Source organism: Podarcis erhardii (assembly GCF_964252035.2).
Source record: "Podarcis erhardii genome assembly, chromosome: 3".
Classification (NCBI taxonomy): Eukaryota; Metazoa; Chordata; class Lepidosauria; order Squamata; family Lacertidae; genus Podarcis; species Podarcis erhardii.
The window spans coordinates 114,406,908-114,426,129 of NC_138507.1; the positions used below are offsets into that span (position 1 = coordinate 114,406,908).

The 19,222-nt window shown below is 41.3% G+C and overlaps 1 protein-coding gene across 3 annotated transcripts in view; it reads right to left on the reverse strand.

Moving 5' to 3' along the window:
• Nucleotides 1-14,906, reverse strand: part of FANCL (FA complementation group L) — a 52,440-nt gene extending 37,534 nt beyond the window's left edge. For 2 of the 3 annotated variants that reach the window (XM_081854938.1, XM_081854936.1), the window contains exons 1-3: nt 14,719-14,906; nt 6,594-6,652; nt 303-363 (exon numbers count right to left, since the gene is read on the reverse strand). In XM_081854938.1, the coding sequence (XP_081711064.1) occupies nt 303-363; nt 6,594-6,652; nt 14,719-14,814 (216 nt within the window). In that variant the 5' untranslated portion in view covers nt 14,815-14,906. The remainder of the gene's footprint in view (nt 1-302; nt 364-6,593; nt 6,653-14,718) is intronic. The other variant, XM_081854937.1, reaches the window with a different exon arrangement.
• Between the last annotated feature and the right edge of the window lie 4,316 nt (nt 14,907-19,222).

Sequence of the window (19,222 nt, forward strand, 5' to 3'; positions counted from 1 at the left end):
GCAAGCTTGGGGAGACGGCGCAGCTCCCTAGGCGTGCAGATAGCAGGGTGTTCTGGGGGCTGGGGTCGGGGGAAGCTCGGGCTTCCCCCGCGCCAGCCCCGCGCCTGGGGGGGAAATAATTTTTATTTCTTTATTTCCCCCCCATAAAAACTAGGTGCGTCCTATGGGGCGGTGCATCTAATGGGGCGAAAAATACGGTACTTACAAGCAAATGGGTTGTAGGCTACAGGCCTTCTCAAGTATTTATACCATCACTAGCTACTGGAATTTGGTAAGTTCAGCAAAACGTTTCACAAACATACCTGTTTTAGAATTTGCTGGTATCCATCCAACAACTTTTTCAAATACCAGCTACACTGTATCCTACAAAATATAAAATAATCCATATGAAGTAAACTGGAAGACTAACGTTCAAATGAGTGCTTTATGGTAGTTTTATGTACACAGAAAGGAAAACATAACACACACAAAAACATATCCTTTATTTTAAGAAATTTTAGTTTCTTGTATGCTATGTCATCTACCATAATACATGAATTTCAAATGTATACGTTTACCAAATGTGCTCTATAAAAATACCTAATATTCTCTGGAACAGAGTGCTGTATTATCCCATAGGAAATGCTATTTTCAATGCACTTTATAAAGGTGCATGGTAACTGAAGTATGAAATATAACAAACTGTAACAGATTTTTAAACTTTCAATTAGCTAACACATTTTTTATTATTAAGCTTCACTTTCCTCTATTAAGCTTCAAAAGAGTGGATAGTGTTAGAATCAAAGTACAGTGGTGTTTCAGGTTACAGACGCTTCAGGTTACAGACTCCACTAACCCAGAAATAGTACCTCGGGTTAAGAACTTTGCTTCAGGATGAGAACAGAAATTGTGTGGCGGCAGCAGGAGGCCCCATTAGCTAAAGTGGTACCTCGGCTTAAGAACAGTTTCAGGTTAAGAACGGACCTCCAGAACAAATTACGTTCTTAACCCAAGGTACCACTGTAGCAGTACACTAGAAAACACGTTTCTGATTGTAACATAATTTCAGAAAGCCTGATTCTCTAACCTAAATCTACCATACAGTGGTACCTCGGGTTACATAAGCTTCAGGTTGCATACGCTTCAGGTTACAGACTCAGCTAACCCAGAAATAGTACCTTGGGTTAAGAACTTTGCTTCAGGATAAGAACAGAAATTGTGCAGTGGCATCGCAGCGGCAGCAGGAAGCCCCATTAGCTAAAGTGGTGCTTCAGGTTAAGAACAGTTTCAGGTTAAGAACAGACCTCCAGAACAAATTAAGATCTTAACCCGAGGTACCACTGTACTTGGTGGAGGTAATTTCCAATTCTGACTCTCTGATCACAAGGTTGCAAAACTTAGCATAATTATAACAAAACATGAAGAAAACCAGTCTCCATAAAACTGAAAGTGCTGTTGGTCATTCTAAATCCTGAACAATAAAAAAGAAAAGAAAAAAAAAACATTCAGTTCATGAAAATCAATATTCATCTTCAGAGGGAAATACCTGTATTTTTCCATGTATAAATTTTGAACCCCAAATTTAGAAATTTAGAAGTTGCTCAGCTTCCAGGTGGGGGGGGGGTTTCACCCTGTTGAGCTTTTCTTGGCTTTCTCCAGGGCAACAATGCTACATGCCAGTGGCGCAGGCCCAGGATGCACTTCCCTCAGAGAGTTTTTGGCACAGCCACAGGGCTCCAGTTGCCACCCCATACCTTGCTCTTTTTGTGGCGCAGCTCAAAAACCTGCGCCCGTGTGTGCACGCATGAGAAAGAGCACTGCATGTGGCTGGGGAAGGGGGAAAGGAGGGTGCAATACTTACAGGGAACTGCGCATACCTCCCATGGCAGAAGCTTTCGTAGTGTGTTTTTTTCAACCCCTGTGCATTCACCATCTGTGCATAAGACGATCCCCAATTTTGGACTATATTTTATTTTAGCAAAAAAACATAGTCTTATATTATAGTATGCATTTTTGTGCTTTTATATTGTGAACTGTCCTGTGATTTTCAGATGAAGGCAGCACTGAAATGGAATAAATAACACAAACAAATAAATTAAAATATCTAATTAAGTAAGTATGAAAGCATACTTACTTAAAGCTTCTATGTGATCAGCACTGATGTCACATCAATCTTCATGAAGCATGTTCAAAGGTGCAATTGTGTTTTCCACTACTGGATGCCACACCTCCTCCCCCGATCCCACCCACCACTACAAAGCATAGATGTTTCTATAGTAGCTATAAGGAACTGATAACATGCCTCAATAAGACTACATCTGTTCAGGACAGGAAAACGTGCATCAATCATCATGTTATTCTAATTAAATAGCTTCATTGGTAAGGACTATAATTCAAGTTTAAAATGGCTGCTTGTCACATTATATACGCCAACCACAATCCGTAGTTTTTAAAAAATACTGGGGCAAAAATGCTTTCTTCTTGTCTCCGCTGAAACTATTTGCCTTTTTTTTGTAATTTATTTATGAGAGCTTTAACCCTGATCTTAAGCAAGTAAGCAAGCAAAAAGCTCTGAGGGGCTTGGGGAGATCAATACAGTGGTACCTCGGGTTACGAACTTAATTCGTTTCAGAGGTCTGTTCTTAACCAGAATCATTCTTAACCTAAGGTACCACTTTAGGTAATGCCCCCCCCCCCCCCCGCTGCTGCCAAGCTGAGTAATTTCTGTTCTCATCCTGGGGCAAAGTTCTTAACCTGAGGTACTACTTCCGGGTTAGCGGAGTTTGTAACCTGAAGTGTTGGTAATCCGAGGTGTTGGTAACCCGAGGTACCGCTGTAATAAGATAGCCCTTGACCTCAGGCACAGTGGCATAGTGTGGGGGATGGTCACAGGGGCAGTTGCCCAGGGCACAAAATTGTTAGCGGAGCAAAATTTCAACACCCAGTGCTGCCTCAATACAGCTATGCACTTCCATCATTGGGCTCGGTTGAAAATGGCTTCTCCATGTGAACCATGAAGTGACCGCTCCAGACAACAAAACACTTTCTTATTTCTGCATCTGTGATCTCCTAGGTGATGTGGAAGCGGTTAGGCAGTTGAATGAGCATGAGTACTCCATCCATTTCCCTCCCTCCTACCCCCCTCCACATGGTCCTGGGCATTGGCAACCCATGCTATGCCACTGTACAATCCAAAAGATACAACACAAAAGGAAAAGGAATTAGAGAGGAAGAAAAGTTTTCGATTACGAAGTTCTTGTAACAACTGCCATGAAAAATAGTTCAAAGAGCATGTGTTTTCATAGAATTGTAGAGTTGGAAGGGACCATGAGGGTCATCTCCTCCAACCCCCAGGAATGCAGGAATCATTTGCCCAATGGTGAGGCTTGAATTCATGACCCCGAGGTTAAGCGTCTCATGCTCTCCCCACTGAGTAATCAGAGTGGTTGGTTCTGTCACTCATGTTGGATGATGTCACTCTCTTGCCTGTCAAGCTACTAAGGGAAGGGCAGTAGAAAAGCGGAATGTTGAGGAATTCTCAGTTACTCTTGCAGAAGTTCAAATGAAGCTTCCAAAACTCTGCCAGCAAGGAGAAACTGACTGGGAGGCCTGTGAAAATGAAACCAATGGTGGTATAGGATGAGGTGAGTTTTGCATATGGGACAGGAGGACAGGATTTATTTATTTATTAGAAAACCACACATTATACATATGAATTCCGCCTCAGGGTGTCAGGGAACTTTCCTCTGAAGGCCTCAACAAGTGTGCTGTGATCCTTGGATGAAGGGCGGTATAGAAATTTAATAAATAGAATAAAATAGAGTTCCATATATAAATATAAAAATTGAAATATAAAAATTAAAGAAGCACAAATATTTAATCTTGTATGTATAAAATGTGGGTCAGAGATAACCATTTCCCTATAGAGAAGACAAGTCAAATGTAACTGCTGAGCCAATAGAATAGCCCTGTTTTCCGCCAATCTCTTTGCTAGAGTTTGATGGAATGGCTGCTGCCAGATGACAGCAGATGGAGGAATGAGTTGGTTTAACAGTAGAGCTGATAGTGGCCTTGCTTCTCTTTACTACTCTCTGGAGCAGAGCTTTCCAAACTGTGTGTTGTGACATGTTAGTTTGGTAGCTGTAGCTGTATTGTGTGAACACTCCTCCCCCCGGGGCTGGAAAGGGGTTAGTTTAACCTCCGGTTTGCTAGTAAAACTGGATTACTGTATTGGGAATTGATGCAGTAAAAAGTGTGTCACCAACATGAAAAGTTTGAAAAGCTCTGCTCTGGATGTTTGTGTGCACCTTGTACAGTACTATTATACTGTTTTTCATCTCAAATATAAATACCAAGGTGGTTCACAAAAAAATTGAACATTAAAATACCACAGTGCAACAAGCTTAATAAAATAAAATAGAAATATTAATCACAGAAACCAGGAACTGGTATAATAGTCATGGAAATGCCCACTTGCTGGTGGAAAGACCATGATTCACGGTTCTCTCCCTTCATCCTTTTCACTCTGTTGATGTTATCCAAGGTTCAGCTCTTGGATGTGCTCAACTGATAGTGCTTCTCATGGCAGCTTTATTTTGGTTTCAAACTTCTATACTGTGGTGGTGATATTCAGTTATATCATTCACTATGAACCATAAAACTTTTAAACAGGTATATATGTACTTAAACTAGATTAGGCCTATAACACTCAATGGATGTAAACAGATTTAGATATAAGTATGCATGCTTAAAGTGTTTCACGGACAACAGCTTTAACTGATATAATAGCTTTGAGTTGCCTGATTGCACAGAATTCAGTACTGTATCTCAAACCGGCATTTTAAGATAAACATGCGTGAGTACTTCATTTATTGTAAACATCTAGGAAGGCATAATTAAAAAAGAGAAACAGAGCCACTGTTTACTGACCATTCAGCTTCACTTAAAGGGTTCATAACCTTCCTCATAACCTGGGTAACCAACCATTCCTATCAGCTTTTATTCCCATTATATTCATTGAATTGAAGTACAAATTCCATTCAACCTTTGCATCTCAAACAACACACGTTTCAGAGCATGCAATGCATGCTTTAGGTGCTGAAACAAGAAACTGAGGGCGGTTCTTGTGTTTTATCAATAACTTCATAAAAGAAGCACAGACCTTAACACCTTTCTGCAAGCCAAATTAGCTTTCTGAAATTTTCTACAGCCCTGGACGAACTCAGACAGACTGAAATGATATTAGCATAATCCACAGTTGACAGAGGGCAGGGAAGGAAGCTTTTTCAACCCAAGGGTCACATTCTCTCAAGGACAACCTTCCGGGATGGCATATCAGTAATGGGTGGATCCAGAAACTAAAGTGTGGAAAGTAACAGATTCTTACCCTTTGCGCAGTAGGCTACATTCAACCATGTAAAAGCCAGCGGTACGTACACACACACATACACACTGGAATCACCTTCGGAATCACTGACTTTTTTGTATGAAGGCTTTTCTGATACAGGAGTGTACAATAGTGCAGGCGGCGAAGGGTGTATGCCCCTGCACATTTGCTGGTATGAAAGCTATGGAAACAATACTTGCACACATGTTCGATCCCTGCCCCAAGCAGAATTACTCACTTGTAAACCTTTTTACAGGATAAAGCCACGCAATCCAAATTATTCTACTGAAGAGAATTGAACAAGCTGTACCATGATAAACATAGCTCCACATAATTCAAGAAAGTGAGATAAATCTCATACTCAAGGTAAAGGGGAGGGAAAACCACACACAGAATTATCAGTCAAGCTGTGCTGGGCACAAGTTTCTGCCTGAAATGCACGGAATATGATTTTCAATCAAAGCATGATGCAAAACCTGAGTGTCCTCAAGAGAAAAATTGTAATCGTCACACTCCCCCACCTGTCTCTAGCTGTAACATCTCTGATCTAATGGATACCAGTTCAAAATGTATGACAGCCACTTTCAATTTAAGCATGCTGCAGCTCCCAGACTATGATGATCAGTTGGTGTGAAACAATTTCTATATACAAAATCCCACTCATTTGCATGTGTCACCACAAACCCACCTAATTTGGGATCTGCATGACACGCAAGTCAGTATAGTTGCCATCTGAATATATTATGAGCCATATTTTACTGGAGGTGTGCGCACCACAGCATCTCTGTCCCCCAATGGTTGGGGATAGTGCCAACTGAAGCCTCAGTACTTTACTGAATACCTACAATGCCACTTCCTTGGCTAGTTCACTTAAGACATTTCAGCTTTGCAACAGTCACTGATTGTCCAAGTATAACCCCAATATGATTACTTTCAGACCAAATTCAACTTTACATTCTTCTGTGGTTGTTCCCTGGTCTGCAGAATCAAAAAATACTTGCTCATTTTCCTACATTTTTCCATGCTCTTCCTTGACTGGTTCCACTAAATCTTACTGGTGTCAAAGTTAATTAGCAACAATCATTTAACAACTAAAATTGCTGATACTCTGGAAATCTCTTCAAACTGTAAGAGCCATCACTACTTCTCACACAAGACATATTGTTAAAAATGAAAAGGTTATCTTGCAATATAGCAAAAATATATTTTAAAAAATCATGCACCTTACCTGGCATTTTTCAACTGAAGATCCGATGGTAACAATATCCTTACGTGAAAGTCTCTGCCCTGGAAAAGTAGCATCTCATTAGGTAGAATATCTACAAATATATCACCTTAGCACAGCTGGAATGCTAAGGCATATCCAAGAATTTTTTAAAAGTAGACTTTGACCTATTTATTTTTTTTACTAGTTTACAGCTCAAAGCCTCAGGCAATGAAATAATAGAAAAAATATGGCCAAATACAAAAAATTGTGGCTACTGCTGGATAAGAGGTCAGTACAAGGCAGCAGAAGCAACTTGACCAACACCAAGCCATGAGGGAAACATAGTAAGAACCAGAAGAAGAACAATATTAAAAGCTGCAACAGAAGGCTACGGACCTTCCAGAACAAGTGTGTAAAGTGATGCAGAGGAACAAGGATCACTAAAAATTGCAGCATCCCCTTCAGGGAGTCTCTGCTGGACTGGAGTTATTTCCATGTACAGTACAGAAGCCCTTCCATTTGCAGAATAGTTTCAACGCAATCGAATGAGGTTCTTAGTGCCTTTCCACACGATTAATGTACATTTGTTGATCTATTTATTATCTGTACTATATCACCCATCTTCTCTCAAAACCATGCTCTTGTTGTAGAGATGTTTTATTTTCCAAGCAATCAGAGTGCAGTATTTTATATCTGGGAACATGCATTACTTCCCATTGCTATTGGTTCAGAATTGGAAACAATGAGCTGAATTAGGGCCTGGATGCAGTGGTGAAATGGATGAGGGTCAACAGACTGAAGCTGAATCCTGCTAAGACGGAAGCACTGTGGTTAAGTGGTTTCCAGATTGGAGAATTGGAGAGCCTAGATGGGCTGACACTCCCACTGAAAAAAACAAACAGGTATGCAGCTCGGGGATGCTCTTGGAACTATTTTTGGCCAAGTGGTCTGTGGCAAAAAGCACTTATCATCAGTTTCAGCTGCTACATCAGCTGCACCTTTTCCTAGACAGGGATAACTTGATCACTGTGACACAAGCACTGACAACCTCACGTTTGGCCTACTGTAATGTGCTCTGTGTAAGGCTTCCTTGGCAGTTGGTCTAGAGGCTACCGTTTATGCAGAATACTGCAGCCTGGGTGCTAAGTGGTGCTCTTTATCAGGCACATGTCACACCAGGGCTGAGGAATCTGCTCTGGTTGCCTATAACCATCAAGCCACTTTTAAGCTTGCGATACTTCCATATAAAGCCCTAAATAACCGTGGGCCAGATTACCTGAAAAACTGCCTTCCTCTTCACTGGTAAGGGCACTACAATCATCTAATGGAACTTGGTTCATTTTGCTGTGGCCTGACAATTATCAGCATGAGGTAACAGAAGGCTTTTTCATATTTCAGCAGGGAGGGCATGCCATAACACTGTTGGCAGCAACAGAATGCCTTCCCTGTTGAAACAGGAGGCTCCATCAGATTAGATAAGCAGTCCACTGAATTGAACTTCTGATTTTACAGTTTTAACTGTGGTGTTAAGTGGTTTTCTTAAACTTTTTATAGTTCAAAACTACTTAGAAATTTGTCATATAAGCGGTCTATAAATAAGTGGTTGATGTGGAAAATGCAGGTGTGCAAGTATTACAGACACTTCAGATTTTTGCACCACTGTGTGATCTTCTTTTATTTACTTCCTAACCCTGACTGCCCCATGGTTTTAAATGTTTGGGGTTAAAAAATCTTAAATTCTTTGGAAGTTGCACAAGATAACACTCTTTTCAAAGTGAAGGCAGAAGACAGAAATAGTAGCAGTTATTCTCTCTCCCTCCCGAGCCCCACATCACATTGAAGGGACATCAATCCATTGCCAGATTGAATACTGTAGAAAAATCTTACAACGGATGAGATGTGGTTGGGAAACATTTTGCTTCTCATTGTGTGGAAAGGCCATATCTTAATATAGCCCACATTCTTTTATCTCTCTATAATATTGAAGTGATTCAGGCACGTCTGCTTCACTTCTCATAAAATCAATAGGAGTGTCTTTCCCCCTTTCCCTTTTTAAGTGGCTTGCATTATTCAGAATTCTTACAGGATGAGAACTCAAGCATGTACAATACAACATAGTGATGTCCACACTGTGGATCAGGAGCCAGATTTCTTAATTTGCCAAGCAGAATGAGAAACTATACTGACAGAAATGTAAAAAATCTGGAAATGTTGAAGTCATAGAGGGAAACAAATGAAAATGGGGGACTATGGAAATGTTGGTGGAAACTGAAATATATGCAAGTTGCATAATTTTCAACGTTTTTGAAATAAAATTGTACTATTTGGTATGCTTATGAAATTTAGGCTGCAAATCCTATACCTTTAAAAATGAATGCTTGCACAAGAGAAGTATTTAATTGATTAAGTTGCTGATGCCTGGAAGTTCTGGGCTAGGAGTATATAGCTCTTCTGCAATTTGAATTATAAATACTAACATTTACAGAAGACTTGGATATCTTGAAGTTTGTCTTACTTCATACTGAAGTAGCAGACATAGTAATAGGATTGCACTATTACAGAGCAATCCTACTTATCATAGAATCATAGAATCATAGAGTTGGAAGAGACCACAAGGGCCATCGAGTCCAACCCCCTGCCAATCAGGATACACCATCAGAGCACTCCTGACATATGGTTGTCAAGCCTCTGCTTAAAGACCTCCAAAGAAGGAGACTCCACCACACTCCTTGGCAGCAAATTCCACTGTCAAACAGCTCTTACTGTCAGGAAGTTCTTCCTAATGTTTAGGTGGAATCTTCTTTCTTGTAGTTTGGATCCATTGCTCCGTGTCCGCTTCTCTGGAGCAGCAGAAAACAACCTTTCTCCCTCCTCTATGTGACATCCTTTTATATATTTGAACATGGCTATCATATCACCCCTTAACCTCCTCTTCTCCAGGCTAAACATGCCCAGCTCCCTTAGCCGTTCCTCATAAGGCATCGTTTCCAGGCCTTTGACCATTTTGGTTGCCCTCCTATGGACACGTTCCAGTTTGTCAGTGTCCTTCTTGAACTGTGGTGCCCAGAACTGGAAACAGTACTCCAGGTGAGGTCTGACCAGAGCAGAATACAGTGGCACTATTACTTCCCTTGATCTAGATGCTATACTCCTATTGATGCAGCCCAGAATTGCATTATGCTTACTCAGAAGGCCCATGCTCTTTAATGGAACTTACTCCCATAAAAACATATATAGGTTTGCAGTGCCTCCTGACCATTTTATCCTCCAGCAAAGCAGGACAAGGAGCTGCTTGTTTCAGAGTATGTAGCAGGGTGCCCTGTCACAATGGATTTGAGGAGAGGTAAAAAGGTCATTTCCAAGAAAGAAGTCAGGTCAAAAGGACAGATATAGGACACATGCTTCCAGCATATCTTAAATTAGATCCAAGTTTATCCAAAGACAAACATCACTTCAGAAACAATCAAGGACATTTTTGCCTCTCTCATGAAAATGGAAGCACCCTTTAGGTGTAGAAATAGCAATGGGTTTGAATGACATATATAGCTATAGCATATATGGAAATTATTATTCTCTAATGCTGTATATTGACTTACATAAAAACCTTCATATTATACATTCTGGCTAAAATTGTACTCATTGCAAATGGGTGGGGGTGTCATATTTTTTTCAGTGTTTCCCCTAATTTACACTGTTTTTCACTTGAAAACCTGGGGCCGGGGGGGGGGGGGACTCCAAAGAAAAAGTCCCATGCTCTAGTTTTTTTCCTAGTCTACTGTGCTGCTGCTTCAATTGTTAAATTGGAAAAATGAATTCAATTAGAGTTGACCAATATGCATGCTTGCAGTTACTGTTAGCTTTCTGGCAGGTCTTTCCTTATGTTGTTACTTAGCATTCTTACACCTTCCAGTCATTGAAGGCAAGTTTTTCTATTAGCAAGGGCAGCTAGCATACACCAAGTTTTGCTTCTTCTGACATGCTTATGAAACCCTCCCGCTTTTCACAACCACCGGGGGAGTGAATCTAAAAGATGCAAAGGGTTAAGATGCATGCCTAGGATACTAACCATGCTGGGCAACCAAGTAATACATGTAGAATCCTCACTGTTCAAGGATGCAGCCAGTCAGCCATGCCCTCTTCTGGGATGCTATATTTCAGCACCATTCCGCATTTGCTTATCCTATACTGGACTGTTTTGGGGTTCTCTTCCTGCCCCCTGAAGCTTTTCTCTAGGTCTGCATACCATGGGGTTCCCTCAAGTCTTCTGACACCTTTCTCTTATACATAGGAGGTACCATTTTGACCACATTTGGATCCATTCATGGAGAATGAGTTCACTCTTACTATATAGAATTCCATGTAGACTATTCCACAAATGGGAAAACACATTAATTTGCATGGAAGCTAAAGCAGGATCTTGTTTCAATTTTCCTATGATGTGCTAGAGCTGTAGGCCACTGAATGACCTATAATAGAGCATTTGCAGGTTGCAAATATTATTTGTTTATTTGATACACTGGGTTTTTGACAAGGCAGTCAGGGAGGCTTACAATTCTCCCATCCAGTGGTCAGCAGATGGTAAAAAACACCACAGACTCCCTCTCCCAGCACTCTTCTTCGTTTTCACAGAGGGACTGGCAGAGGCCCTGATGGTGTATTTGCCTCCCTTCCTCCCTTCACTCTCAAGAGAGAAGAATAGTGTCCATACATAGAAATAGCTATAAAAAATTCTGTCATTTCTTGAACCTTGTGTGGTTCCATGTGGTCTAACATTCTAACTGGAAAATCAACTAAAGTTGGTTAATAATTTCATGACTTGCATTGGTCAGGGCCTGTATTTTGCACTCACTTTTTAGCAAGTTACCAGGACTCCCCAGAGCACACATTTTGTCTTGGCTAAAGCAGTGTGAAATGTCATGGGCAGAAAGGATCTTCTTTCTAATAAGGACTAATTTCTAATCAGTTCCACTCTAGCATCTGATGAAGTAGGTAATTGCCTACAAAAGCTCATGCTGTTTCAGTAAAATAATTTCAGTTCATCTTAAAGGTGTAACTGTACTCTTTCAATTAAGTATCATAATAAGGGATGCTATTGGCCAAATTTGGGAAACAAATGAAGGTGTCAAGTCTCCCCAACAGAGTTCATAAATCTCTGATCAGGGAAGTATTTTAACTAAGTTTAGAAGCAGTTATCATAGTTATTAATTATTTTCAGCATTTGTACAAAGGAACGGACATTTCAAGAAACTGTCATAATGAAGAATACAGAAACACAATTAATGTACCCCATAACCTTTACCTTCATAGTATATTGTAACTCTCACTTCTATTACATTTAAATGGCCTTTTTTATAAAATAAAAAGCAGATGTAATTCTGACCTTTTGTAAAGGTCAAATAACTATGATTCAGTGTTTCATTAAAGTACTGAAAGGTACTTTAAAAAACACCTTTAAAAAGAAAATCTCCTACAGAAAAATATGGTGCCATACGCAAATGTTGTAAATTCTAGATATAAAATAGCTTTGATAACTCTGCTTTAACTGGGGGTGAAGGGGTGTTGCTTTCTTTTTCCCCTATCTTCTCTTTGTACATTCAACAGCACTTTGTGTGCAGCCAGCTACTCCTTTGCTTAAACATAATTTCTCAAGAAAGTTCTGTTTCAGATAATACATCTGTCAGTGCATTAACGATTTTAAGGGTGGAATCCTGTGCCTACTGAATTCAATTGCAAAGCTCACCCCAATTTTAATGCAGTTTGAAGAGATATAGTCCATTCTGCCACCTCATTCTGTTGCATCTTTCTTACAGAAGAAGGCTCTGCTCCAGTTGCCCTGATACTACAGAACAGAAAGGAAGCATACTCTAGCCTCCAACATCAGCCAGGGGGTCAAGCTCCACTGGGTCAGTTGCAGCACTTCTATCCAGTCAAAACCATCAGGAAGGTCAGCCTGGCAGCAACTGGTTAAAGAACTTATTTTGCAGCTCACTTCTTTGTTCTGGCATCCTCAGACTTGTATCCATTTCTCTCCATGCGCTTTATTAGTGTGTGTGTGTGTGTTCTTTTTAACTGTAACCACCCTTTTGGCAGGCAAGACTACATTTTAACACTAACAGCATTGTTAACTGTGGTTATTTAAAATGTAGCTTAATGTATTTGTAAACTGCCTGGAATGGATCTGCATTCCCAAAAGGTGGAGCATAAATAACTACAATAATAACAAATAAATAAATTGAAAATTAAACAAGAGCTCTCTTCTTTCCTGCTCTAGTTATAGGAAGCCTACTTTTCCATCCAGCCCATCATTATTACCGTACTGTGAAAGTTACTAATATTTGTTTGTTAAACTGGACTGTGAGATGCAACTAATAAGGCATAGTAGTAGTACTAATGTATGTATTTATTTAAGTTATATCCCAACCTTCCTCCCAAAGGAACCTAGGGTGGCAACAACTTCTGTTATAAAAATGCATTTTAAAATGAAATAAAAATGTATTTAAAACATTCTAAAACTGATTTAAAAAAAACAATACAGCATCTAAAACAAATTTTAAAGGTAGATATGTAACCAAATCATGTGTCTGTATAGTCCCACCCAAACAGAAAAGGTTTCTGAAGGCAGTGTAGTACCTGCCTAATGTCAACAGGCAGGGAGTTCCAAAGGTGGTGCCACACTACAATCATATACAGTGGTACCTCGGGTTAAGAACATAATTCGTTCTGGAGGTCTGTTCTTAACCTGAAACTGTTCTTAACCTGAAGCACCACTTTAGCTAATGGGGCCTCCTGCTGCCGCTGCGACGCCACTGCACGATTTCTGTTCTCATCCTGAAGCAAAGTTCTTAACCCGAGGTACTATTTCTGGGTTAGCGGAGTCTGTAACCTGAAGCGTCTGTAACCTGAGGTACCACTGTATCAGATCAGGCAATTTGTTTATCTAACCTAAATGATGATTATTTCTGATTTGCATTCAGATGCTTTGGGGGGGGGGGGCGCGAGCTCGTCTTGCATGAATTCCCTCAAAAAAATTTAAGTCGCTTTCAGCTGCTGCGGCAACCCCTCCCCCCAAAAAAGACTGATAAATTTAATAAGCAACAATGTCATTAAACCATAATAACAACACAGAACATTCCAGGTACCTTCAACTTTTTGAGACCCGCTTTGTAGCTGGGCACGCATGCTGGGGGGTGCTCCTTTTGCACAGAATCAGAACTGTAAATTTGGAAATGGGGCGCAGGGGTCATCTAGCCCAACCCTAGGCAGGCCACCCCCCTGCACTGCAAGGGGTTGGACTAGATGGCCCTCGGATACCCCTTCCAATTCTGTGATTCTTTTAATATATTAATGTTCCATTATTTTAATGTTGTATTTTATTTTTGTTTTTAAGTTGTAATCATTCATCTTGTTTTTATTATTGCTTGTAAGCCGCTCTGAGCCCGGCCTTGGCTGGGGAGGGCGGGGTATAAATAAAAAAAATATTATTATTATTATTATTATTATTAAGGCAGGAATCCATGGCGACCTGCCTTGGATCCGCGACCACCAAGCTGAAGAAACCAGCGGCTCTCAGGCAGAGAAATGCTTCCCCACACCTTTTAAGCCTATTACAAAGCCTGCTCTTCCGCCTTCCCCTCGTCCTATGCCGCGAGAGATGCGGGTTCGAATCCTCCCTCAGCCACGAAGCTCCTGGCCAACCTCGCCGGGTTGTTGCATAGCCAGTGGCGTAGCGTGGGGGGTGCAGGGGGGGGCCAGCCGCACCGGGCGCAACATCTGGGGGTTAGGGTTAGTGGGCACAAATCCACATGTTAGGGGGTGCAAATTACTTGCCTTGCCCCGGGTGCTGACAACCCACGCTACGCCACTGTGCATAGCTGTCAACGTTTCCCTTTTTTTTTTTTTAAGGGAAATCCTCTTATTCCGAATAGGATTCCTCGCAAGAAAAGGGAAAAGTTGGCAGCTATGGATTGTTGTGAGGAGAAAAGTAGCGAGTAAGCCCCCACTCTCTCTTTCCCCCCGCCCCGAGGTCGCCCACACTACCCCTGCCACTTGTTTCCTCGGGTCGAATGCGACCTTACTCTCAGGTAAAGCTGCACCTTAAACGTTTTCCTGTGTGTTTGGGGTGGGGGGGGGTGCAGCGTCTCAGTACCTGGGCGGTGACGAAGCCCTCATAGACGCTCTTTTCCCGGTTCTGGGGCAGGAGGAGCGGACACTCTCGCAGCAGCGACCCAACACCGGCAGCCATTATTATTATTATTATTATTACTATTATTACTACTACTGTTTCCCGCCCGCTCGCTTTTCCCTCTCCTCACGCGCAGACGTGTTTTTTTAACCGCCGCCCAAGCATTCTACCACAACCGCGCAGGCGCAATCTCGCTTCCCCCCCTCCCTTGCGGAGGGAGGGTTCGGCGCGGCGCATGCGCGTGCCCCGGAGAGAAGCAACGGACAACGTCGCGCGCCCCACACCCGTTCCCTCTAATCTCGAACGGAAGGCCAAGAAAGGGGCGGGAGGAAGTCGGGGGCGGGATCAGAGATGGTCACGCCCGCCGCGCGCGCCGTTCTGCGTTCTGTCAGGGACGGTTGAAATCCGTTGCGTTTTGAATCCGCCCCGTGCCTCCCGCCGCTAACTGTGATTGGGCAGAACGCGCGCGTGGAGGAGAGTGGAGGGGCGGGGCTGGAGGAAAGCCACGCCTTTTATTGCGTCACTCACCAGTTGTGACAAGTAGATAATAAGTTCCCGCCTGCCTTTTGGTGGGGCTGTAGTTAAATATAGTTAAATATTGGCTCGCGCTGTATTTCGGTGCAGCCCTGCACACGTCTAATAAGAAATTATTTTTATTACTATTATTATTATACCCCACCTTTTCCTTTGACAGGGACTCAAGGCTGCTTTACAGAGAAAAATGAGAACAATTAAAAACACAGGGGAAAAACCCTTCAAAACAAACTGGGAAAGTTAATACTATATATAATATATACACACCTATTAAATATAATATATACACACACCTATTAAAAACGTCAAGTGCAGTAAAAACTGCAGGCCTCCTTGAATTGGGGCTTACTTCAGAGTAGACATGCACAGACTTGATTGTGATATGCACAAAGATGGAAATATCCAACCCCACCTACTGTGGAGGAATGGTTGGTAAAATTATTGGACTTAGCTGGGACAGCAAAGTTAATGTGTTTAATTAGAGGAAAAATTATTACTGACATTTATTAAGGATTGGAAACTTCTGATTGCTCCTCGTTATGGCCTGGGAAGAGGGAAGAATACTTTGATTTTAATTAATTTTTATAATGTTTTTATAATGTTGTACTGTTTTAGCATTGTTAGCCGCCCTGAGCCCGGCTTCGGCTGGGGAGGGCGGGATATAAATAAAATTTATTATTATTATTATTATTATTATTATTATTATTATTATGGGGAGAGTCTACTCTAGGGCAAAACCTATATAACCTGTGTTTTTAGAAATGTAATTTAAAGAACTTGTTTTTCCCTCTCATTTTTTTTTCTCCATGTGTGGTGGCGTCTTTTTAGATTGCAGTCTCCATTATTCCCTATTCACCTTATATAAACATTTTGCCCTAAAATAGCAGGGCCTTTGCAGTTGGGGCCCCAAGGCAGTGGAAGAGCCGCAATCTAGGGTTGCCATATGTCTGGAATTTCCCAGACACACATGGAATACTGCAGTCGGAAGCAGTGTCCAGCCAAAAATCACTAAAAATATCCTGGAAAATCCGGACGTGTTGGCAACCCATGACGTTTTTGGCTATTTTCCTTAAAAACTTTGCCCAAAAAAAGAAGCTCACCAACTTTTCTGTCCCGATTTTCACTGTTTGAAATATGGCAACCCTGCCGTAATCTAGATTTGGGGAATTATGTTTCTTTGCTTAACTAGATTGACTAATTGGCCGGACTCTATATAAGGCAATTTCCTGACCAGTTAGGCTGAGTGAGACAGCCCACTTCAGGGAACAGATTAAAGGGCAGAAAATGACCAGGTATTTAGTTGGGGTTGGGTTTTTTTAATCGATGTGTTGAACTCAGGCACAAAGGTCTCTTAACCCACCTCCACTGCTCCCCACTTTCTGAGGTTCCATCAGGTGTTGCCTGTACATTTTTTTTTTCTTCTTTTCCTTCTCCTCCTGCGATGAGGCTACATTTTAATATTTTAATGTTCCATTATTTTAATGTTGTATTTTATTTTTGTTTTTAAGTTGTAATCATTCTTGTTTTTATTATTGTTTGTAAGCCGCTCTGAGCCCGCCTTTTCCTTCGACAGGGACTCAAGGCTGCTTTACAGAGAAAAATGAGAACAATTAAAAACACAGGGGGAAAACCCTTCAAAACAAACTGGGAAAGTTAATACTATATATAATATATACACACCTATTAAATATAATATATACACACACCTATTAAAAATGTCAAGTGCAGTAAAAACTGCAGGCCTCCTTGAATTGGGGCTTACTTCAGAGTAGACATGCACAGACTTGATTGTGATATGCACAAAGGTGGAAATATCCAACCCCACCTACTGTGGAGGAATGGTTGGTAAAATTATTGGACTTAGCTGGGACAGCAAAGTTAATGTGTTTAATTAGAGGAAAAATTATTACTGACATTTATTAAGGATTGGAAACTTCTGATTGCTCCTCGTTATGGCCTGGGAAGGGGGAAGAATACTTCTGGGGAGAGGCTGCTCTAGGGCAAAACCTATATAACCTGTGTTTTTAGAAATGTAATTTAAAGAACTTGGTTTTCCCTCTCATTCTTTTTTCTCCATGTGTGGTGGCGTCTTTTTAGATTGCAGTCTCCATTATTCCCTATTCACCTTATATAAACATTTTGCCCTAAAATAGCAGGGCCTTTGCAGTTGGGGCCCCAAGGCAGTGGAAGAGCCGCAATCTAGGGTTGCCATACGTCTGGAATTTCCCAGACATATACAGAATACTGCAGTCGGAAGCAGTGTCCAGCCAAAAATCACTAAAAATATCCTGGAAAAGAAGGACATGTTGGCAACCCATGTATTTTATTTTTGTTTTTAAGTTGTAATCATTCTTCTTGTTTTTATTATTGTTTATAAGCCGCTCTGAGCCCGGCCTTGGCTGGGGAGGGCGGGGTATAAATAAAAAATTATTATTATTATTATTACATCTTTAAGCCAATTGTCATAGCTATAGGGACTAGAAACTTGCTCTTTCCATTTTAAAAAATATTTTAGGATTCACAGGGATGCTGAATTCTGTCTCCTGTAAGAATTTCTGCGCTAGCAAAGGATCATGGAGGATGCACAGGCCTGCATGCTGGTAGCTATTCCAATGTTCAGACCTCTTTCTCTAAAAATAACATCAAGTGGCCTTGAGTTTTTCATCTGCGCACATATGCAAAACACGATCTTGGCTCCCTAGAATTATTTCTTCCTGGCAGGTGTCCAAAAGCAACCATATAAATCAGTTATCTTCTACACATAAAGTACATAGGTTCTCTAATGCCTCATTTACATCTTGAATTACAAAAAATATTCCCATTACAGACATTGACAACACTGGAAGACCAGACCAATCCATATGCTGTACTGATTTGGAAGGCCCAAAAGGATGCTGTTAATCCCTTTCAAACCTTGAAAACACTTGGAGGTTTTCCAGACTGTCCGCTGAAGGTTTTCCCCTTCAGAAATGATTGGCGGGGGTGGTCTGAATCTCTAAAATAGAGCTTTGGCTCATAATTCCTATTTGCCTGTTCCCACCCTTCTTAAAAATTCATCCTCAGTATGATCTTTCTAAACCATCATAACTGCATCTTTTTAAAAAAGAAAAAAAGAAAAAAGCTTCCACTACTGCCTGTAAATCTCTCCGTTCTTGTGTTTTAAAAATAGATTCAAGATAGGATGTAGAACTGGGCCAAACGAAATTAATTTCAACACAGATAAATGCCAGGTTTGGCATATAGCATTGTATCCCAACGAAGTTGTCTCATTAGCACAAAGGCTTCTGCTTGCACAGTGGGATTTTCTTTCTCCTTTCCCTGCAGGTCTCCTGCACCTTCCAAATGTCTTTTGGTGGTTACCCCCCAGTCCTCTGGAGCAGGTGGAGGAGGCTGCAGGGAGAGAAGAGGGAAGTCCGTTTGTACTGGAAGAATTGTCAAATAAAATCATGTGTGACACTTGGCTTGATAGCAGCCCATGTGAACAGGATTTGGGCGTATTAGTAGGCCAGAAGCCAGACATGTGTCAGCAGGGTGATATGGTTGCTATTCTTCTTCTTTGGTGATCACTCGTAGCCGCGTAAGATTGACTTCCATAAACAAGGTTTTGACAATGAGTCTGTAAGTGACTGTGGAGGCCAATTCTGGATCCACATGTCCTTCCACTGTGGGGACATGGGTTTCCGGGCAGGAGTTGATCACAGTGTGGATTTGCCAAGCGTGCCTTCCTCTTAGCACGTTTCTCCCTTGCGCCCTCAGTTTGAGTGTCTTCAAAGTGCATGAAACCTTTGGTAAAGGCTGTTCTCCAATTGGAGCACTCGCAGGCAAGTATTTCCCAATTGTTGGTGTTTATACTACATTTTTTTTAAAAAATGCCTTGAGAGAGTCTTTAAACCTCTTTTGTTGACCACCAGCATTATGCTTTCCATTTTTAAGC